Source organism: Heliangelus exortis, chromosome 16 (genome assembly GCF_036169615.1).
Source record: "Heliangelus exortis chromosome 16, bHelExo1.hap1, whole genome shotgun sequence".
NCBI lineage: Eukaryota > Metazoa > Chordata > Aves > Apodiformes > Trochilidae > Heliangelus > Heliangelus exortis.
The window spans coordinates 9,647,020-9,664,861 of NC_092437.1; the positions used below are offsets into that span (position 1 = coordinate 9,647,020).

Here is a 17,842-nt window from a genome sequence, read left to right on the forward strand (position 1 = left end):
GTGTCATAGGCTCGCTATCACAGTCATTAGGCTTAAGTACCTGGGAAGATAAACTTTGTTTATACCAGGTACTTTGGAAGCAATGAAAATTTCCATAGTGGAACAGGAAAGGGACAAATACAGTGTAATTCAGTCTTCATGATCCTTTGTGCTTTAAGACAGTCTTGCAGCAAGTCCAGAGTCACAATATCTTGATGCTACTGCTTTAACATTGTTTTACTTTTTATGTTTCAGATCTTATTTTCTAACATTGAAGACATTCTTGGTGTTCACAAGGAGTTCCTGGCTGCCCTGGAACTTTGTTTACAACCAGAACCTCAGTCTCAGCATGAACTGGGAAATGTTTTCTTAAAATTTGTAAGTACAATGATTTAACACTATCTTAAAATGCAGTTTCCTGTCATAAACTCCCATGCCCCTTAGCTGGCCCTAATCTCTATGGCTTGTGGCAATACTATGACAATGTGTGTCTTGTATGAAAGTTGCAGGTCGGGTGGGAAAAGACTTGTGAATGAGATTAGAACAATAGAAACCACATCAAACTCAGCTAAACAACAAGGTATTTTTAGAAACCCTTCCTATTCCCATTGAATTTTTTTTTCTCACCCAGCTGATCACAATTTTTTGCTGAGAATGTGTGCTTTGGTTCCATGTGTTTCAAAAAAGCAGCACAATTTCTGGTAAATGAATAATTAACTTGTATTTTAAAATTAAAAAAAACAAAACTCAACCTTCAAAGGTCAAAATTAAAACCAAAGAACAATACATAATTTACAGTGGTGTGTGTGCACTTCAGTAAATTAAAGGTAGTGGCTCATCTTGCTGAAATCCAGTGCAAGCTGCCACACACAGCCTTTTGCCATGCAATAAATGAGTACCTGTGTTCTGCAGCTCAAGGTAAATAGCATGTGGCTTTTGAACTTGTAATGCTAGCTCAGGAATGCCAGAGATACAAAATGTGAAGTAGTCATATGATACAAATTCACTCTGCCAGTTCCAGGTTGTTTTGAACAGTTTGAGTTACTTCTGTGTCATCTGACTTTGCCTGATAGATGTATTATTTGTTCTGCTACTACATCCATAGCATGATCATGTGTGCCAACCTGACCCAGTCAGATTGGTTCTTATAAATGATCCAGAAAAGCACAGTTCCATACTAAGGACTGTGCAATTTCATCTGATGATCCTACCATTGCTTCACTCATCACCTGTTTCTTACACTATGAAATTCTTCTTGAGGTAGATTTTTGGGGTTTTTTAACGTGGTTTGATTTTCAATCATGTACCTGTGCCATCTTCTGACTGACGGGAATACCAAGCATAATGTATATGCAATATCAGTTATTACATACACCTAGTTACAAGCTGAACTCATTTAAATGCAAAGTTACCTTATTTACATGTACAATAATTCAAAGTTGCCCATTTTTTTTAATACTTGGAGCAGCCCTCCTGAGATGTTTGAAAATTAGAAAGCATGTACATAATAGCCAGTTCTTCAAATTCTTAATAACTGCAATAAGCCACAGGCCAACTTTCTATGAAAATATATTCTATTAGACTTTCATAATAAAAATTCATGCCTTCACAGTTCATCAGGTTTGAGCAGACAGCAATTATACACCCATTCATTAGTCACAGAGCTCTACCAAGTACCCCCTCTTGTTTAATTTTCATTTATGCTGTGACAATTAAAATAGTGTCAGAAAGTGTGATAGTGAGACCATGCCCAAAAATTGCATCAAATTTGAAGATTGTCAGCTGCTTAAAACATATTGGTGAACTTAGTTAAAACCTTGAATGCTCACTAACATCATTACCTACCAACAAGATGTGCTGTACTGATATATTAATATTCATTAGTGAACATATCAAAATAAGAGGGCTTTTGAGTGATGCTGTCAAACTGTCTACCATGTTTCAGAGTGGGGCTGACTAGCCAGAAATGTTAACATCCTGTTATTTGACTGAATTCAAGACTGGTATATGTAGTCATTGGTAACATTTTCTTGTATAGGAACATAGAATTTTGTAATTCTGTTCCTACTAAATCTAAGAACTCTGCAATGTTCCTTATTTATCAAGCATGCAGTAATACAGGAATAGTGAAACTGCAATGCACAGGGTTAAGTGCTAGGACATTCTGCCCTGAATCTCCAGCTCAGAAGGATTTACATCTTGAGTAACACCTGAAGCGAGCAAACAGATTTTGCAGGGGTTCCAAAAGGGCACTTATTGCATATTGACTTTTTAAAGAATTCTCTCAGATGATGAAATACATTTGTTCTGATATCCAGGTGTGGAAAACTGTTTTACTTTAGGATACCTTGTATGCCCTAGTGTACTCTATTTGGTAAGATGGTCACGAGAAGTTAGGTCTGATGCTAGGTGCTAGAATTTCAGTATGACCATAACAGACAGTAAAGAACATGCTTAAACATTCATTCAAAATTGAATCTGCAGCCTTCAACAGAGTGGTGTGTGGAGCAAGTCTTTAACATCAAAGAGTCCATAGGCTGAACTTGGAATTATCACACCTCATCAGCATAGGCTCTTCTGTGCAGGCCCTGTGTATGACTGTCTGTAGAACAGAAGGGCAGAGAGCTGACACCTCATTTCTGATATTGCCATCTTACCAGAGGTTTGGTGAGATAATAGCAAGAAACCTGTTTGAGGGAAATGTGTTTTCTTCTCATTTTTAGAAGCAATGTTGCATAAGTGGTCAGTTTTACTGTTTAAGTAGTCAGGGCTCTTCTTTTCTTGAGTTCTATTTTCTATTTTGTTCAGGTTTTTCATGTTGAAATTAAGTCCAAATAAAATTGCTACAATTTTTCAAATGTCTTACTTGCCTTTTCTAGTCAAAACATTTCTCACATTTGAACTGATTTGTGGGCAGTTCTAATGGACCCAAAATAACATTGAGAAATAAATTATTGGTAAAAGATTTGTTTTAGCCAAACTAGGAACAGTGCAGACTTATTTCTGTCACCAAAATCACAATGTCTAGCTGTGTATCCAGTAGATTTGCTGAGTAAGAGATGCCATTTTTATGTGGTCACATCTCTGACCATAATTGCACTTCAATATAGAGTAACAGCAGGTTCAGAATTCCTGGGCTAACATCTGTAATTATGTAACTGATAATTTCCTCACCAGGAGATGGGAGAGTCCAGGACTGAATGTCACCCAGAGAGGAAATTAAACACTTCAGACACAGAGCAATTTAAAGCATACTTCTCATATTTGTGGGTCTCCTGCATGAGAGGCAGCTGAAAAAGACTTGATGAAAGCATTCTGGTGTGTGTGTGTGTGTAATTATTGTACTGACTTGAGCTTTAGCAAAGGGATTTTGTTGTGATCTAAATATAACCTCCCAAACCCCAGGCAGTCAAAGCTGCAGTCATAAACCTGAGCAGTGACATTTTGTGTGCACTGATGTAACTGATGCTGTTGTGCTAAGGGTTACTATTTTTAGTTTCAAGCATGCTGCTTGTGTGCATCCAGGGAGTTGAGGAGAAGGAAATGCAGGAGAGACTCCTGTGTTTTCTCATTTTGTAACTCCTCAGTTTTTATGTCTGGAAAAACTTCCATGCCTCCCAATTGCCTCTTTTTCTATTGTGCTATGGACCTAGCCCTACCTTTTCCTGCATCTGCTGGTCAGAAGCCTTTGTTTCTTTTCAGCTTCCCAGTTTTAAACTCCAGTACTAATATGAACAGCTGTAGATGGTGGAGAAATGTCTCAAATATCTGCATTCCAGCTCTTTGCACCATACTTTTTGTGGCTGTTGTTTTATTTGCTTTGTACCATTGTTGTGTTTGGACATACATCTATTTATTCTTAATTCTTCTTTTGGAAGTACAAAGAATGGAAAATATTTCATCAGATTAGTGATGAACCAAACCAAAAGCATTTTTTAGACTCTGAGCATGTACATCTAGACATTGAGCATCTAACCAGAGTGTTAAATTCTCCTAAACTAATATTAACACAATTTCTTTTCCATGTGAACAGTAGTGAAGGGAATGCCCAGATAGTGCAGCTGTATTCCCATGGATTCATGTTACTTGACTCCTTCAGTTGGTTACAGTTTTTTGTTAGGATCACTATGAATTGTCTTAAAAGTAGCTGATGCTAGATAGCTTTAGATAGCATAGGAAGCTCTACATCTCTGAAGAGTTCTAGAACTCAAAACTGAACAAACAAACTTTCTAGTTTGGGGAGACTAGAACGCTCAGATAGAATGTTTCCAAGTCAGGTTCCTAAATAGAGAATTAATGGTGTGAATGCCACAACAAACTCTGGATTTCATTGTCTACATGGCATGGTGTCCTGAGATGCCAGCTCTGGAAGGGCTTGAAGATTACCCTGTGCTAATGCATCTAAATTACTTTTGAGACATAGTAGCTTGTCTGAGTACCTCTGCATGGCACTGCATTGAGGCAGAGAAGCAGACCTGAACCAGGAAAGAAAATGCTATTGTGAGAAACACTCAAAAAATGATGGATCTTTTTGGTTTCTGAATCATTGAATGTGACTAAAGCCTAGTACAGTCTCTTGACCTCCCCTTTCATTCCAGTGAATGAAATCTGGAAGCTCATAAGGTAGGTGCTGAAAGTTCAGCCCTTCCCAACAGCCTCAAAAGGATCAACTTGCTCCCTGCTTGATCTGCTCAGGCATGGAAATAGTCATAGGGCTTCTTTTGTCAGCCATTCTCAGTGTTTCCAGATACCTGATGTTTGCAATGGTCCCAGCATCTCTGATCACTTTAGTTAGAAGAAGTTGCCCTGTCTTTGATTCTGGAGAACAGTAAAGCAGATCTTGGTGATGCTGGCTGACCCTCATTTCTTAAGAGGAGATTTCATTCCACTGATGGTGGGTTTGGCATGTTCCAGTATAAGTACTTCAGTGTAAATGTCAAGCTACCTTTCTCTTTAATTTCTGTAATACTTTGGTTGTTTTGTGTGGCTTTTCTGAAATTCTTCTACTAGGGAAACTTATAGGCAGTTGACCCACTGTTTAGTATTGCACTGAAATGGTGAAGTCTGCTTCTTGTTTCAGGACACAGAGTGAACCAGCCAACTCACTTGGAGGTTCCTTCTCAGCCCTGAAAGCCAGGGGATTTCCAGCTGGTTGCTTTGTGTTATAGTTCCTCTCCAGATCTGTGAGCTTCTTCCAGGCCTTGGTTCTTCCCAGCTACCTCAGTTTCTTACTCTTCCTGGAGTGGTCAGCACAGCTTACAAGTATCACCCCCCCCTTGCTCCTGGCTTTTCTCTGTTCCTGGCTACTCTGCTGGAATAGGCACCTGCAAGTATCCTTGCAATAGTAAAATCCATTCTTTCAGTAAATAATACATTATTTTGGTGATGCATTAAGAGGAAAAGTGGTGGAAATGTTTGTTCAGAAAGCTGATGTTTGCTCACAACAAAGTTAGGAATTAGTGGAACATCTCTATACATTATTCATATTAGAGGAGTAGCACGCGCTTCGTTTAAACTGCAACCCTAATGCCACTGAGTGCATGACCCTTTGTAAAGAATATGGTATCAAACTATGACAAAATAATCACTCCAGTTTTGTCTGAGTCAATAAGTTACAATATTCTTCCTTGCAGAAAGACAAATTCTTTGTGTATGAGGAGTACTGTAGCAACCACGAGAAAGCACTCAGACTGCTGATGGAATTGAACAAGATCCCAACAGTGAGAACATTCCTTCTGGTAAGCACCTTCTCTAGCACTCTTGACATAATGATCTGGCTTTGCACTGTACTTATAAGAACCCTTTGGTATCCCAGGAATTCTGGGCACTTTGCAGATATCATCCATCCCAGGTAGGCAGCACTCAGGAGGGATGGGTACTGAAACTGCTGATTGTTTCAGGCTAAGAACAAAGCACAGCTCAGGTATGAGTGATTTCAGTGGAAATGGAAAAATGTGGTTTGGGGGTTTGTTCTTCTTTTAAGAAGCAACAGAAAATTTGAGTAAAGATTGTGAAAGTAGTAATGCAGCAGCAGGTCTGTGACCAGTGCATCTGATTCTCTACTCAGTCCTCTGACCAATTCACCATTGTAGACCCACCAGCAAAATGTGGCTTGCTTCTGGCAGCCTTTTCCCCTGAGTCCAGTTTTGGGAGGAAATACACTCTGGATGCTTTGTTCTGACTGTGTCATTGCTGTTTGTATCTAAAGTGACCCAATTCCCTGTGCCACCCATGGTGCTTATTGGGAGGGATTGTGGCCTACAGCCTGCAAATACCTCTGTAGTGGTTGAGCTGGGAGGAGAAGCAGACAGTAGACAGTGCCCTCTGACCAACATTCCTTATTTTGCTTTCTTTTCTTGGATGTTTCTCCTCTGGTTTCACCCCAATTCTGCTTGATTTTGGGGTGTCTTGTTTTCCTGGCCATCGATGCATGGGATTTGGAATGGGGTTGGCATGTGGGTGAGGAATAATATAGTACATTAGCTTATTTTCTTAGTAAATGCTGTGAGGAAAAAGAAAGGCAGTCTTTTTCCAAAGGACCTGTTCTTCTTTCTGCTCTTTTTTCCTTTCAGCCAAAGGTTTGCTCTTTCCCAATATAGTACCAAAAAGAAAACTTCTGTATAAATGTCTGTCACAAGTAGGGCTGGAGCATTCTTTTAGCCACAGAATGCAGACATCAGAGGGAGCAGCAGGGACAAACACGCTGTTGGATTGATTTTTTTTTTTTTTTTTTTTTTAATCTGAGTTTTAATGAACCTTGTTAAATCATAGGTTTGAGTCACCAAATGTCCCTTTCCTTGTTTGTGTGTTCCTCTGGGTGCTTCTGTTGAGGGGAGCTAGTGAGGAAGAGGAGAGACCAAAGTGCATGTTAAACACCCTCCTTCCCAGCATTCAGTCTTCTCCACTTCCACTGGGCTGGCAAACACCTCCTGTCCGTGTTACTGGCAGCAGCTGGCAAACTGCTCACAAGGCACATCAAAGATGTCACTCTGTCTGCTGTGGCTTTCTGCAGCACCTGCATCCAAGACTCTTAAAACAATAAATATGGGAGGAGAGGATATACTGAAGTGTCTACTTTGTGGTGGCTGCTGTAATTTCTTCCAGGCCTCCCTTCTCTTCTGCCTCCTAAACCAAGGCTATAATGCCACCATGCAGAGAAAGCTGCATTAAAATACAAAGCTTTGCTTGTGAGGATAGAATTGGCCCGATTGCCCCCTCACAGCTGCTGAAATACAGAATGTGGGAATGTGTTTGAAAAATCAGTAAGTGTTAAAGGGCAGTTTTGAGCCCAGAGCTAGAGAGAGGGCTGAAAGAAGAGATGGGAAGGACTGAATCACTCGAGACGTGGAAAATTGGACAGGGACATTGTGAGCTGGTAGCCAGCGCCACAGATCTAGAATAGCCTGGGGAAGGGTTATTTTACAGATGATTGTCTGTAAAAATACCAGTTAGGACTAATGAGATTTATGTATGAAGTCTGTGCACATTCCTTGAAGAGAGGAGGATTGTTGAACTACAGCCAAAACCCCACTAAATTTCAGTGTGTGTCTGAGCCACAGCACACATTTCACAGGAGAAAAATTTTATCAGTGATGCCCCAAAGCAAGCACATCTTGGCTGAATTGAATTTAAACTTCAGCTTCTATTGATGGGACAGGTTGGCAACTGGGATAATTTTTTGAGCAATGCTGTCCAGATTCATGGTCAAACACAGGAATGTAGACTGGTTGATCTGTAATCAATTTGAAGTCCATTTGAGTCCACTGCCAGCCTCTGGCAGCAACCAATGACACAGTCTTCATGGAAGTGTATAAAAAGCTTATAGTAGGTTAATATTTGTTTATCACACAAAGATTACAGTTTACTGTGACAAAGTAAGGACAGGTCAAGGACTGTAGATATTTTTCCCAATATTATACCCAATTCTTATACTCACCTTCCATGTGAATACTGATAAATGAATTTTCCATTATCTACTGAGAAGTTTGACATAACTTGATTTGAGATAGTGTATATAGAATTACCTGTGAAATGGTTCTTCTGGAATGCAGAGCCTCTCCAAATTTGTGTGAACTCCTGGTGTGAGTATTACAAGGGTTGATCAGTTGCTGCTTCTGTTCCTTAACCTCAAAACTATTTGTATTTGGATTTCTTTGGTGTTTTGGTCCGGTACTGGTCCGCTTCCTAATTGTGTTTACATAACACTGGGAGAGGAGGAATTTTTGTAGGCAGAGAAATATGCCTCACCTTCTTTCTGTTTGGAAGTCAGAAAGAAACCCTTATTTTTAGAACGTTGTGTGTGTTATTGTTCCTGGTTTTTTGTTTATTTTTAATAAGCATCAGAATTGATTACACCTGATTTCCTTAAATGTCATTACTCCATGCACCTCCTACTTGCCTCTTAGCCTTGCCTGTATGTCCCATAGCTTTTTTTTGCTGGGCAAGCAGCAACACACACTGTGACTGGCCCAGAGCTGGCTAGCCAGCCAGTTTGTGCCCATGGTGTTTGTCCAGCTGTGCTTAGACAACATTTTGCCACAGAATTGGATATGATGCAGATGACTCATTTATTTCAATTCCACTTTTATTTCCTCCAGACATAAGTATTGGACTAGAGTTAATTACATGATTACTAGTTAGTAAGCTTTATTTTAGACTTCTAGGGTTTTCAGGACCAACAATGCAGATTCTGTGTAATGAATAGAGACAAAGGGTTGTATCAGTTGTTGGGGGTAGGCTGGATTCTTTTAGGTAATGGTGCACCCAGGTTGCTTGATTGTCATTGTATGCTTATGACATTTTTTTAGTCACCAGCTGCATAATGTTTCTCTGAGAAGATACTTTTCTACATAGCCACTGTTATCTACACCAACTTTGCACATTTAATGGCTGTATTTCAGTGGTAAATGAAGTCCCATTTGCTGTATCTTAGGTGTGGCAAAGTGCTTCTGCAAGGTGTGAAAGAAATACGAAATTATGTCAAAGAGTACCTTAAATCTTTGTGTCTGAGGTAAAACTTCCTTCCTTTTTTGATTATAGGGTTGCATGCTTTTGGGAGGCAGAAAGACTACAGACATTCCACTGGAGGGTTATCTGCTGACTCCAATTCAGAGAATTTGCAAATATCCACTTCTGCTTAAGGTAAAACAAATAAAGTTTTTCTCCAGATGGTTGTTTTATTCTTGGACTGATTCTGCAGTTTCTTAGCCCTGACATCTGTTGCCACTACTACCTTCCTGGTTTGTACTGCTAAAAGTTGGATCCTCTGTGAAGAAAACAGCTTTTTATAGCTACAGAAAAAAAGCTGTCTGATGCTGACAGGCTTTTAAATCTTGTAGTGGTGTGGATAGACCAGACAGGGGAACTTAACTAGCTAATGCCTTTTGGCTACCGTTCTCTTCAGATGTTTACTAAGGCTCCTGAGTGTTATTTTAGCCACTTCCTGAAAAGCTGTGTTCAGATAGAATTGTATCAGTGTTCTGAGGGGATGGGTGTCTCAGGGGACTGGGAATGGAATGCATCTTTCATCACAAGGTCTCTGGTTTGAGTGTGTCCAGGTAAGTAATGATCAAAATCCTGTATCATCTGACAGTTGTTTGGTGACTTGTTTGAAAACTGTTTGGACATCTCAGATGAGCTCCCAAAGGGTGAGAGTCATTGGAGGAATGAGTATTGCAGTTGTCACTAATTGGCCCCCTTGCTATTATTCTTAACATAGGAGCTGAGGAATGAAAGATCTAAAAAGAGGTAATTTGCCTCTCATCCCTCCAGGTCAGGACTGGGTCACACGTGTGGTGGGGATAACAGGAGGGGAAAAAGGAAGTGATCACTGGGAGAGCTTCCATCACTGGTGGTCTTGTTGCTACTCTGTGGCTAAGAGCCATCTGTCTTAGTGATGTCAGTCTCTTTCTCAATCAGAGTAACATTACACTTACTAAAAGAAAACTAATAAATAATTTAAGAAGAAATTGCTTTGTGTAAAGAAAGGTCCTTTCCTGAACTGTAGAAGAAAAAAGAATTCTGTCATGAGCTAGTGCTGCTGGTCACAGGAATCCACTCTATGTCATGTAAAGTCTTGCAGTGCTGTGTCCATACATCCAGCAGGAGCAGGGGTGCAAGCCCATTAGCTCAATACTGATCTGTTGATCCATTTAAAATAGTTCCATCTAGTCAATGTTTAGATTATTTCTTTCCATCCAACTGGAAATTTTGGAGCCAAATTTCCAAGTAGATCTTTCCTACAAGTGGAATCATTCTGTTGTCTGTGCAGCTGTGCACAAACCCATCTTACAGCAGACATTCATGCACAAACCCATCTTACAGCAGACATTCATGCAGCACTCCTAATGGACCTACCTGCTGGGATTCATTTGTATGCAGCCATTCTGTCAGTCCAGACACTCCAGACATGTCTCCACTCACAGTTTGAGTAAAGGAGCACATGCAAGTTGGATACACAGCAGGAGAAGCTCATGTGCAAGACTGCTGCAAATATTTCTTCCATAATAGTAATGGTAGTCAAGACAGGGCAATGATGAGGAAAGCATGTGAGTGGCTGCAACTCTGATTTATCTTCAGGGAGAACTGGTTGTTAGAGATAATTGAAAACCTAATGATGTCTCACTTTAAATGCACTATGTCTATTTAGGGTTAGAATTTGTTTTGCAAGGGTGTAGTAAACAAAAGATGAAAACAAAAAGGAGTATTTCTAAACCATGATTCAAATACTTTAAATTTCAATGACAAATGAACTCATTGTGCTGTGGGGATGAAAAATTAGCCTGTGGAAATAAACTGGTGGTTTCCACTTTCTCACATCTGCACAGTTGTCTATGTCAAAAGGCCTGCTAGCACAAACCTCCCTTCTTTGAAAGCCAAAACCAAGACCAGCAAGGTTAAGACTGAATCAGTGTTTCTTGCCTTGAAGCCACAGGTGGGTAGAATAAAGATAAATTTGTCCTCAGCCTTCCAACACTGTGCCTGCCTTCTAGAATGGGAACTCTGGTGTTGGCTCTGGTGTGGTTCACCCATACCCACGTGTACTTGTTGAACAAAGAGCCATGAAGGGAGAGAACTGGAGGAGCTGTGACAAGGTGTCTCTTGATGTTGCATTCCATTTTTCTATGGGTTTCTTTTTGTATACAATCTGCTATAAGTCACACACTGTTCACTACTTGAAATTTCCAGGAGAGGAAATAAGTTTTAAGAAAAAGCTGATCAGAATTTCAGTTCATTTAGGCAACAAATCTGCCTCAGTCAGTGGGATTATGACATAGAAAGGGGTAGTTAGCTCAGAAAATGTCTGTGGTCCTCAGAAAGTGTAGTTAATGCTGAATCTCAGAGGTAGTGAATTCATAATGAATAAATTGTACTACTTTGATACTTCCTAGCACAAAAATACCAGAGTGGACACAAATGTTTCAGATATGAGAACAGACTGATTCTGTTAGTGCTGAGCAGGAAAATGCATCTCTCCAAACAAGCAAATAAAAAAGTACATTTAAAAAGAATACAAGCCTTAAGTTGTTGGCTCTCCCTTTGCTACTGAGCTGCAGGTATTGCTCCTGAAATAGTTGGTTTGTATTCATGGGGATTGGATCTTATTTTATCTAATTCCCAGAACAAACAGATACTCTTGTATTCCAGCTAATTAGAAAAGTCATGGAGCAGAGCTATTCTCCTTTCTGCTTCTACTTTGTTTTTAGCAGGAGTTTGTGAACATCCAGATTCTCTAACTTTGATATGACCTTGTTATAAGTAAGTGTTAAGTATAGATAAGTAGTTAGGTTTGATAACAATAGTATGAAGACAGTAATTCAGGCTTGTCTTTGTTTGAAAGTCAACCAAAGTAGTAGGGTAAGGCACATATTTAAAATACTATATCTATTTTTATATATACCATCTGTAAGTATTCTTCAGAGTAATAGCATCTATCATAGTTAATTTGGGCTACTTAATTAGCAATGATATACTGGCATATCTCCAAGTATAGACACACCTTAAGCATATGCTACAAGTAATTTCCAAGATAAGATCACCAGTTGCAGGATGCCATGCTTTAAGTTCTCTCATCCCTTGAAACTGTTCTGTTGAACCATTAAATGACAGAGACAGAGCAATAATTCAAATGATGGTGACTGATAAATATTTTTTTATTTGTGTTTTCCATTTTTGTGAACCAAACATCACCCCTTTGGAGAGGCTGACTGTAAACAGTTTTGGGGGTTTTGGATTTGTTTTAAATTTTGCTTGCTTTCTTTGGAAGTCTGTCTAATTTGCAAACCACTACATATGTTTTAAAGGGTGAGACTCAAACTTAGCCATGGTGTTTCATAATCTCTGTGCAAATAGAGCAGTAATGATAGCAATATTTTTGTCCCCAATACAATTTTTTCTGCTTCAGACAGCATGCACTAAAATTAGCACAGAATATTTAATCAGTAAATCAGTTCTGTCCCTAGTCCAAAACCTTTCCATTGTGACTTCTGCATCTTTTTTGTGCTGTCAAAGTTCAGCAAATTATTTGAAGTCTTGGGGATGTTAGAGTTATGAATATTTGTTAGCAATTAGTTTACTTGTAAAATTTCCTTAAAAGTGAGGAAGGAGCTTGGACTAGGCTCAAGCAAAACAAAACTGAGCTTGATGTGATGGATATTATGATTAGATAAGAAAAGAAGTAAAGGCCAAGAGATGCACAGTTCCATACTGTGCAAGTGACTTAAAACTCCCGTGCCTGTATGTACCCTGTATGTACACTGGAAAGCTTGCCAAGTAAATATTTCCAGCAGAACATTTTGGATTAAGGCAGCTCTGTCTCACCGATAATTGTGTGATGCTGTATTAATTAGGGTTAACTTCACTACTTAAGAGTAGAAGCAGCAGCTGTGTTAACCAATCTCTGAACAAAACCAGCCTGTTTTTTTCTTAATAAAGAGCATTTATGTCATCAAGAAGAAACCCCTAGGGGAGTGTTGATCATGAGTTAATCACACCATTGGGGGTGGGGATTAGGAGCAGTCCTTTCTGTCTCCTTCCTCCAAACACAGGAGGAATGTTCAGCACATGATAGCTGTGCCCCTACAGACTTCTGATAGCCCAGTGCATGTCACAGGAATTGTTTCTTGTTTGATGTCTATTTTTTTATAAGGAATTATTCAGACTCCAGCCAGAAATGTACATTCCACTGCTGATCCTTTAAAAATATCTCAAAATGTACACAACTCCATGGACAATTCAGGGCAGTAATTATATATTGCTTCGTGTGATGGAAGACCATTGGTCCTAAGAGGGAAGGAAAATCTGGATTCAGAAAGCTGAGTGACCAGATTCAGAATCCTCTTGAAAGAGAGCCCAATAGTGAGGCACACACAGGCCTTAATAAATGCAGCTCCTGGGCTTTGAAAGGGAAAGATGGGAAGTGAGTGGTGTGGATACAGAACAAGATGAAGAAACATTAACTCACTTTTTCCCCTCTTCCTCTCTGTTTTTCTGAGAGCTTTTTAAAGAACAGAACTGGCTATTTGGCCATAATAGAATTTATTTAATCTTTGGGGTTAGTTTTTGTTTTGGGGTTTTTTTTGTTTGGTGGGTTTTGGTTTTTTTGGGGGGGGGCATTGGTTTTTGGTCTGGTTTTTGTTTGTTTGTTTTTTACTGATGGTTTTTTCCTTTTTTTTTTTTTCCCCAAGAAAAGTGGTGTTTCTCTAAGATTCATGGCATTGCCTGGTTGAAATCTAACTCTATGTAGCATTAACAATTATACCCTACAGAATTGGAAGGAACACTGCCAATTTATAAATCATACTTCTGTCTTCCACACTGTATATGCAAAATCACAAATAACTGGTAGTAATTACAACACTGGAACCATATTTTGGGTACATTTTAATTTAGCAAATGTCATAGATTTCACGGCACGTTGAATGTAAACCATTTTAGTGATTTATCATTGCTAGTCTAGTTTTACCCTCCAAAAACATTGATATAAATTACTAATTTTAAAACTATACAGACTGAAAAAACCTGCCTGACTGTGCACAGATAGAGTCTTGTGTAACATCTATTTTCTGGTTAGTTCAAGTGGAAAATAAATGTTAATGCAAGCAGATATTAAAAACTGAAAAATGCAAATAAAAACCCCTGCAAACATTTATATTCACTGGAATATTTTTTGCTTTAAAAAGCACATTCTAGAGCTGACCTGTTTACTAACACAACTTTTTGAACTGATGAGCAAAGAAATATGTTGTATTTGTTATCTCACTAATCCTGAGTTGTTCATTAAGTAACCAATGGATGCATCTCTGTATTTTATGCATGTTCTGGTTTGCAGAGCAAAGCGAGACAGCCTGTCAGGCAGTGGTTTGCAGCAGTCAATGCACAATGTTAACATTCATTGCACAAAATCCATGTTAAGCCATGTCTGAATGTCCTCAAGCATATACAGATAGGAGGAAGGAATTTTTAAAACATAGAGACTTGTAAATTTCAGCTGCAAAACATGTGTTCAGTTGTCAGTTTTAAGTACACAAGCAATCATTTTTGTGTGGCAAGGGAGGATATGGGGAAGGACGACAGATAAGCAGAATAACAGCCTTCTTACTAAGAAATGCTAAAATTTTGTTCACATTTAAAAAACTCGTTTCCTCTGCCTGCATTATTCACTCATCATCCCTCATAATACCTCTCTGCATCTTCCTCTGTAATGTTCTTTTTGCTGAGTTCTCTCCTTGTAGGTTCAGTTGGTTTTCTGGGGCTTAAGCACCATCAGCAAGTAGACAAATGTATAAACAATTATGGTTTACTTCTTATGTGATTTAGTTCTTATATTTAGATTGTCATGTTTAGCACTCTTTCAGCCTTAAGCTATTTAAAGCTGCATGTGAGATTGAAATACTTAAGTTGGAAATCCTTTTACTCCATTGCATAATTAAAAACTAGCATTTCTGTGTAGCTTAGATGTAGATGTCCTATTCCTTTCTGTATGATGTTCAGGACACTGCAGCTGGATGTAGATGTCTTGGAGTGCTCTGCTACTCCCTTTGTAAAGTGAGTTTTGTTTTGTCTGTAGGCATTATATGAGTTGCACAACCTCAATCTTTACAAATATGAAAATGGAGTGAAATAAAAGGAAAATTCTGTGCCCAGAGGATGCAGTTCCCATTTCTTAGTTCTTCAAAGAACAGAGATGATTCCTTTTTCCCCAAGTTTGTGATACAGAATGCCTTTGCAACTCCACACCCCCAAAAGGAAAAAAAAAAGAGAGAAAAGTCAGAAGATAATGATGAAAGATGATAGAGGCTGTGAAAAATACCAGCTTTTCTCTTCCTCACTGCTGGTTAGCCTGAAGGATTAACAAGACTGTAGCTAGAAAACAGATGTGTTTGAATTAGTTTAAGAAACTTTGCAAGGAGTAGTTTTCAGCAAGTGGCAGCAACCTCATGGCCCTAATAGTTGCAATACATAAGGTAGGAATTCCAGACAACAACAAGTATGAGCTTTGTGGAGGACAAGACAGTCATACCCAAGGTTTGCCATCTGGGCTGTCTCTCAGCTGCCTTTCAAAATGTTGTCAAATGCTCTCAGAGTTTACACATCATAAATCTGTCACTAAAATAAATAAGCACCCAGAGTTTATTTTAGAAGTGCCAGGCTCTGCTCTGTTGGCAAACAGCAGTGTCAGAGCAGCATAGCTCTTCCTCAGATGGCTTCAGACTGCTTCAGGCAGTGGTGGGACAAGTTCACTGACTGACTGTGCTGCTGAGGCTGCCCCAGCCAGCACCCTCCCTGCCTTTTCCAGCCTCCTCACCTCCTCGGGCAGAACTGCAGGCAGCTAGCGGGGGGGAGATGCTGTGTTTATTGCAGCTGAGGCCTGCTGTGAATGAAGAGTTCCTGCTCTGTATCTTGGTGATATTTCAGAAAAGGGTGTTTAGACAGTGCTAGAGTGTACATATCTGTTTCCAGAGCAGTGAGAGTGACACGAGCTGCCAACTTCACTGTTTTTTAATGAGAGTTAGGTAGGAAAAAACTCTGCACACTTGTTTTGGAAGCATGGAGCAGAGACCAGTGACACCAAAGTACAGCACCTCTCTCCTGCCTTTTGTTTTTTGAACACACATGTTCCTTGGCTTTACCTTCAGCAGAAGTGGGCTAAAAACTTCCATAGGGAATTTAATTTGTGATATCAGTTAGACATGTTTAGCAACCAACATTTTCTTCCTGTGTATCTGTGTTACTCTGAAAATATGTAAGTTTAGGATCAACTCCCTCTTAGTAGGATTCCCAACTGTCAGGATATTACCCATGTCCTCTGTCATCCATTTGACAAGAGCCATTGACAATTTCTGTTTATAATTTTCTGAAAAGATAAATTGTAGTTATAACTAAATTATCAAAATCCCTAATCTGTGTGAAGAATTGAATCTGATTGTATTTAATTGGATAAACAGCTGACATTCCTATCCATTCACTTGGGCCATTCTCTAGGAGCTGTCTATGTGGGCATGAGAGCACCTCCTGTTGCCATGTCCATGCTCAGGAGTCCCATCTCTTGCATTACTTACAGGAGTCTCAGTGGCCAAGCAGCTCAATCTTGAAGTGCAGATTTCACTTCAAAAGGTTCTTCAAACTGGGTTGTCAATAAATAAATAAATAAAATTCTTTCCACTTGGGCACCACCAGGTCTCACTAGTGCTAATGAATTAAATCTTGTTCCAGACAGTGTGATGAAGAACTGAGAGGGTCTGTGCAAAGGCAGAAACAACCCTGTACTACTTTTAATTTTAGCATTCTCCCTCCAGTTTTACTGGTATCTGAGCACGTAACAGTCTAATTACATACACTACAGTTATTCCTACTAGTGGAAAAGAACATTTAGGTATGCACAAACCTTTCACATGCTAAAGCTGACTTATTAATAAAGAACTTTGTAGAGCAGATCCATGAAACAGTACTAGGACAGAGAAAGTTCCTTGATCTAGCAGCTCAGAGTGTCTGGATTAGAATGGTTGGATTACCAGCTATTAGAGTTACTGTAAGTTAATGCAGGCTTCAGCTGAACTTGAACTTCAGCCTGCATCCCTCTGCCCTCTGACAGGCCATGTAACTTGAGCCTAAAAGTACCAGTTATTTTGATCTAGAGGTTGGGTGTAAACTTAAGTCAGTTTAGGAGCAGTGCTCGTATTACAGGTTGTGACACCAACTCAGGCAAGCCAAGCTCCAGTAATACTCAGGGTCCTACCTGAAATCAGAGCAAGACAGCATGGCACAAAGATCTTTAAAGTCAATATAGCAAAATCTTGTGTGGTGAAGAGGCACTTGCTTAGGTTAACACACTGATATGGAGAAGCAAAAGACAAATAAAAACACAGTATAACCCTGACTGGAGTCCATGACAGGCACTTGTGGGATTGCAGATACAATTTTGGATGAACAAAAAGCTTTCCTTGCCTTTGGCTGAGGGAACTGTGCACTGAAGGGTTTTAGCTGTGTTCAGACCACAGTGCTGTGCAGCCTCTCTGGCTATATTCAAACTCCTTCTTGTGTCTCATGCAAAATGATGCAATTCAGTAGCTCTTTACCATGTAGGCACAGGACTTTAAAACAACCAAATATCATTTTGAGGCAAAACAGAACATATCAAGAAAGTTAAATATTCCAGGCAATCTAAAAATGTGGGTCTTAAACACCATATTATATATCAAGATGTAATTGCTATCCTTAGTTAAGGTCTCTTTAATGTATTTTTATCCAATTGTGGCTGACTGTAAAATACTATTGGTTTAAAAAATGATTAATTGTGACTTGACAGTGGTTACCCCTTTTGCCAAACTGGTTAATATTGTCAGTTTCCAAGTTTTCCCACTGC

The 17,842-nt window shown here is 39.3% G+C and overlaps 1 protein-coding gene across 4 annotated transcripts in view; it reads left to right on the forward strand.

The window, feature by feature from the left end:
• PREX1 (phosphatidylinositol-3,4,5-trisphosphate dependent Rac exchange factor 1) overlaps positions 1–17,842 on the forward strand; it is a 138,003-nt gene that overhangs the window by 60,865 nt on the left and 59,296 nt on the right. For all 4 annotated transcript variants that reach the window (XR_011729131.1, XM_071760087.1, XM_071760088.1 and 1 more), the window contains exons 3-5: positions 235–357; positions 5,613–5,717; positions 9,019–9,120. Coding sequence is in view for 3 of the 4 variants with exons in the window: in XM_071760087.1 (XP_071616188.1) it covers positions 235–357; positions 5,613–5,717; positions 9,019–9,120 (330 nt within the window). In the remaining variant the exon portion in view is untranslated. The remainder of the gene's footprint in view (positions 1–234; positions 358–5,612; positions 5,718–9,018; positions 9,121–17,842) is intronic.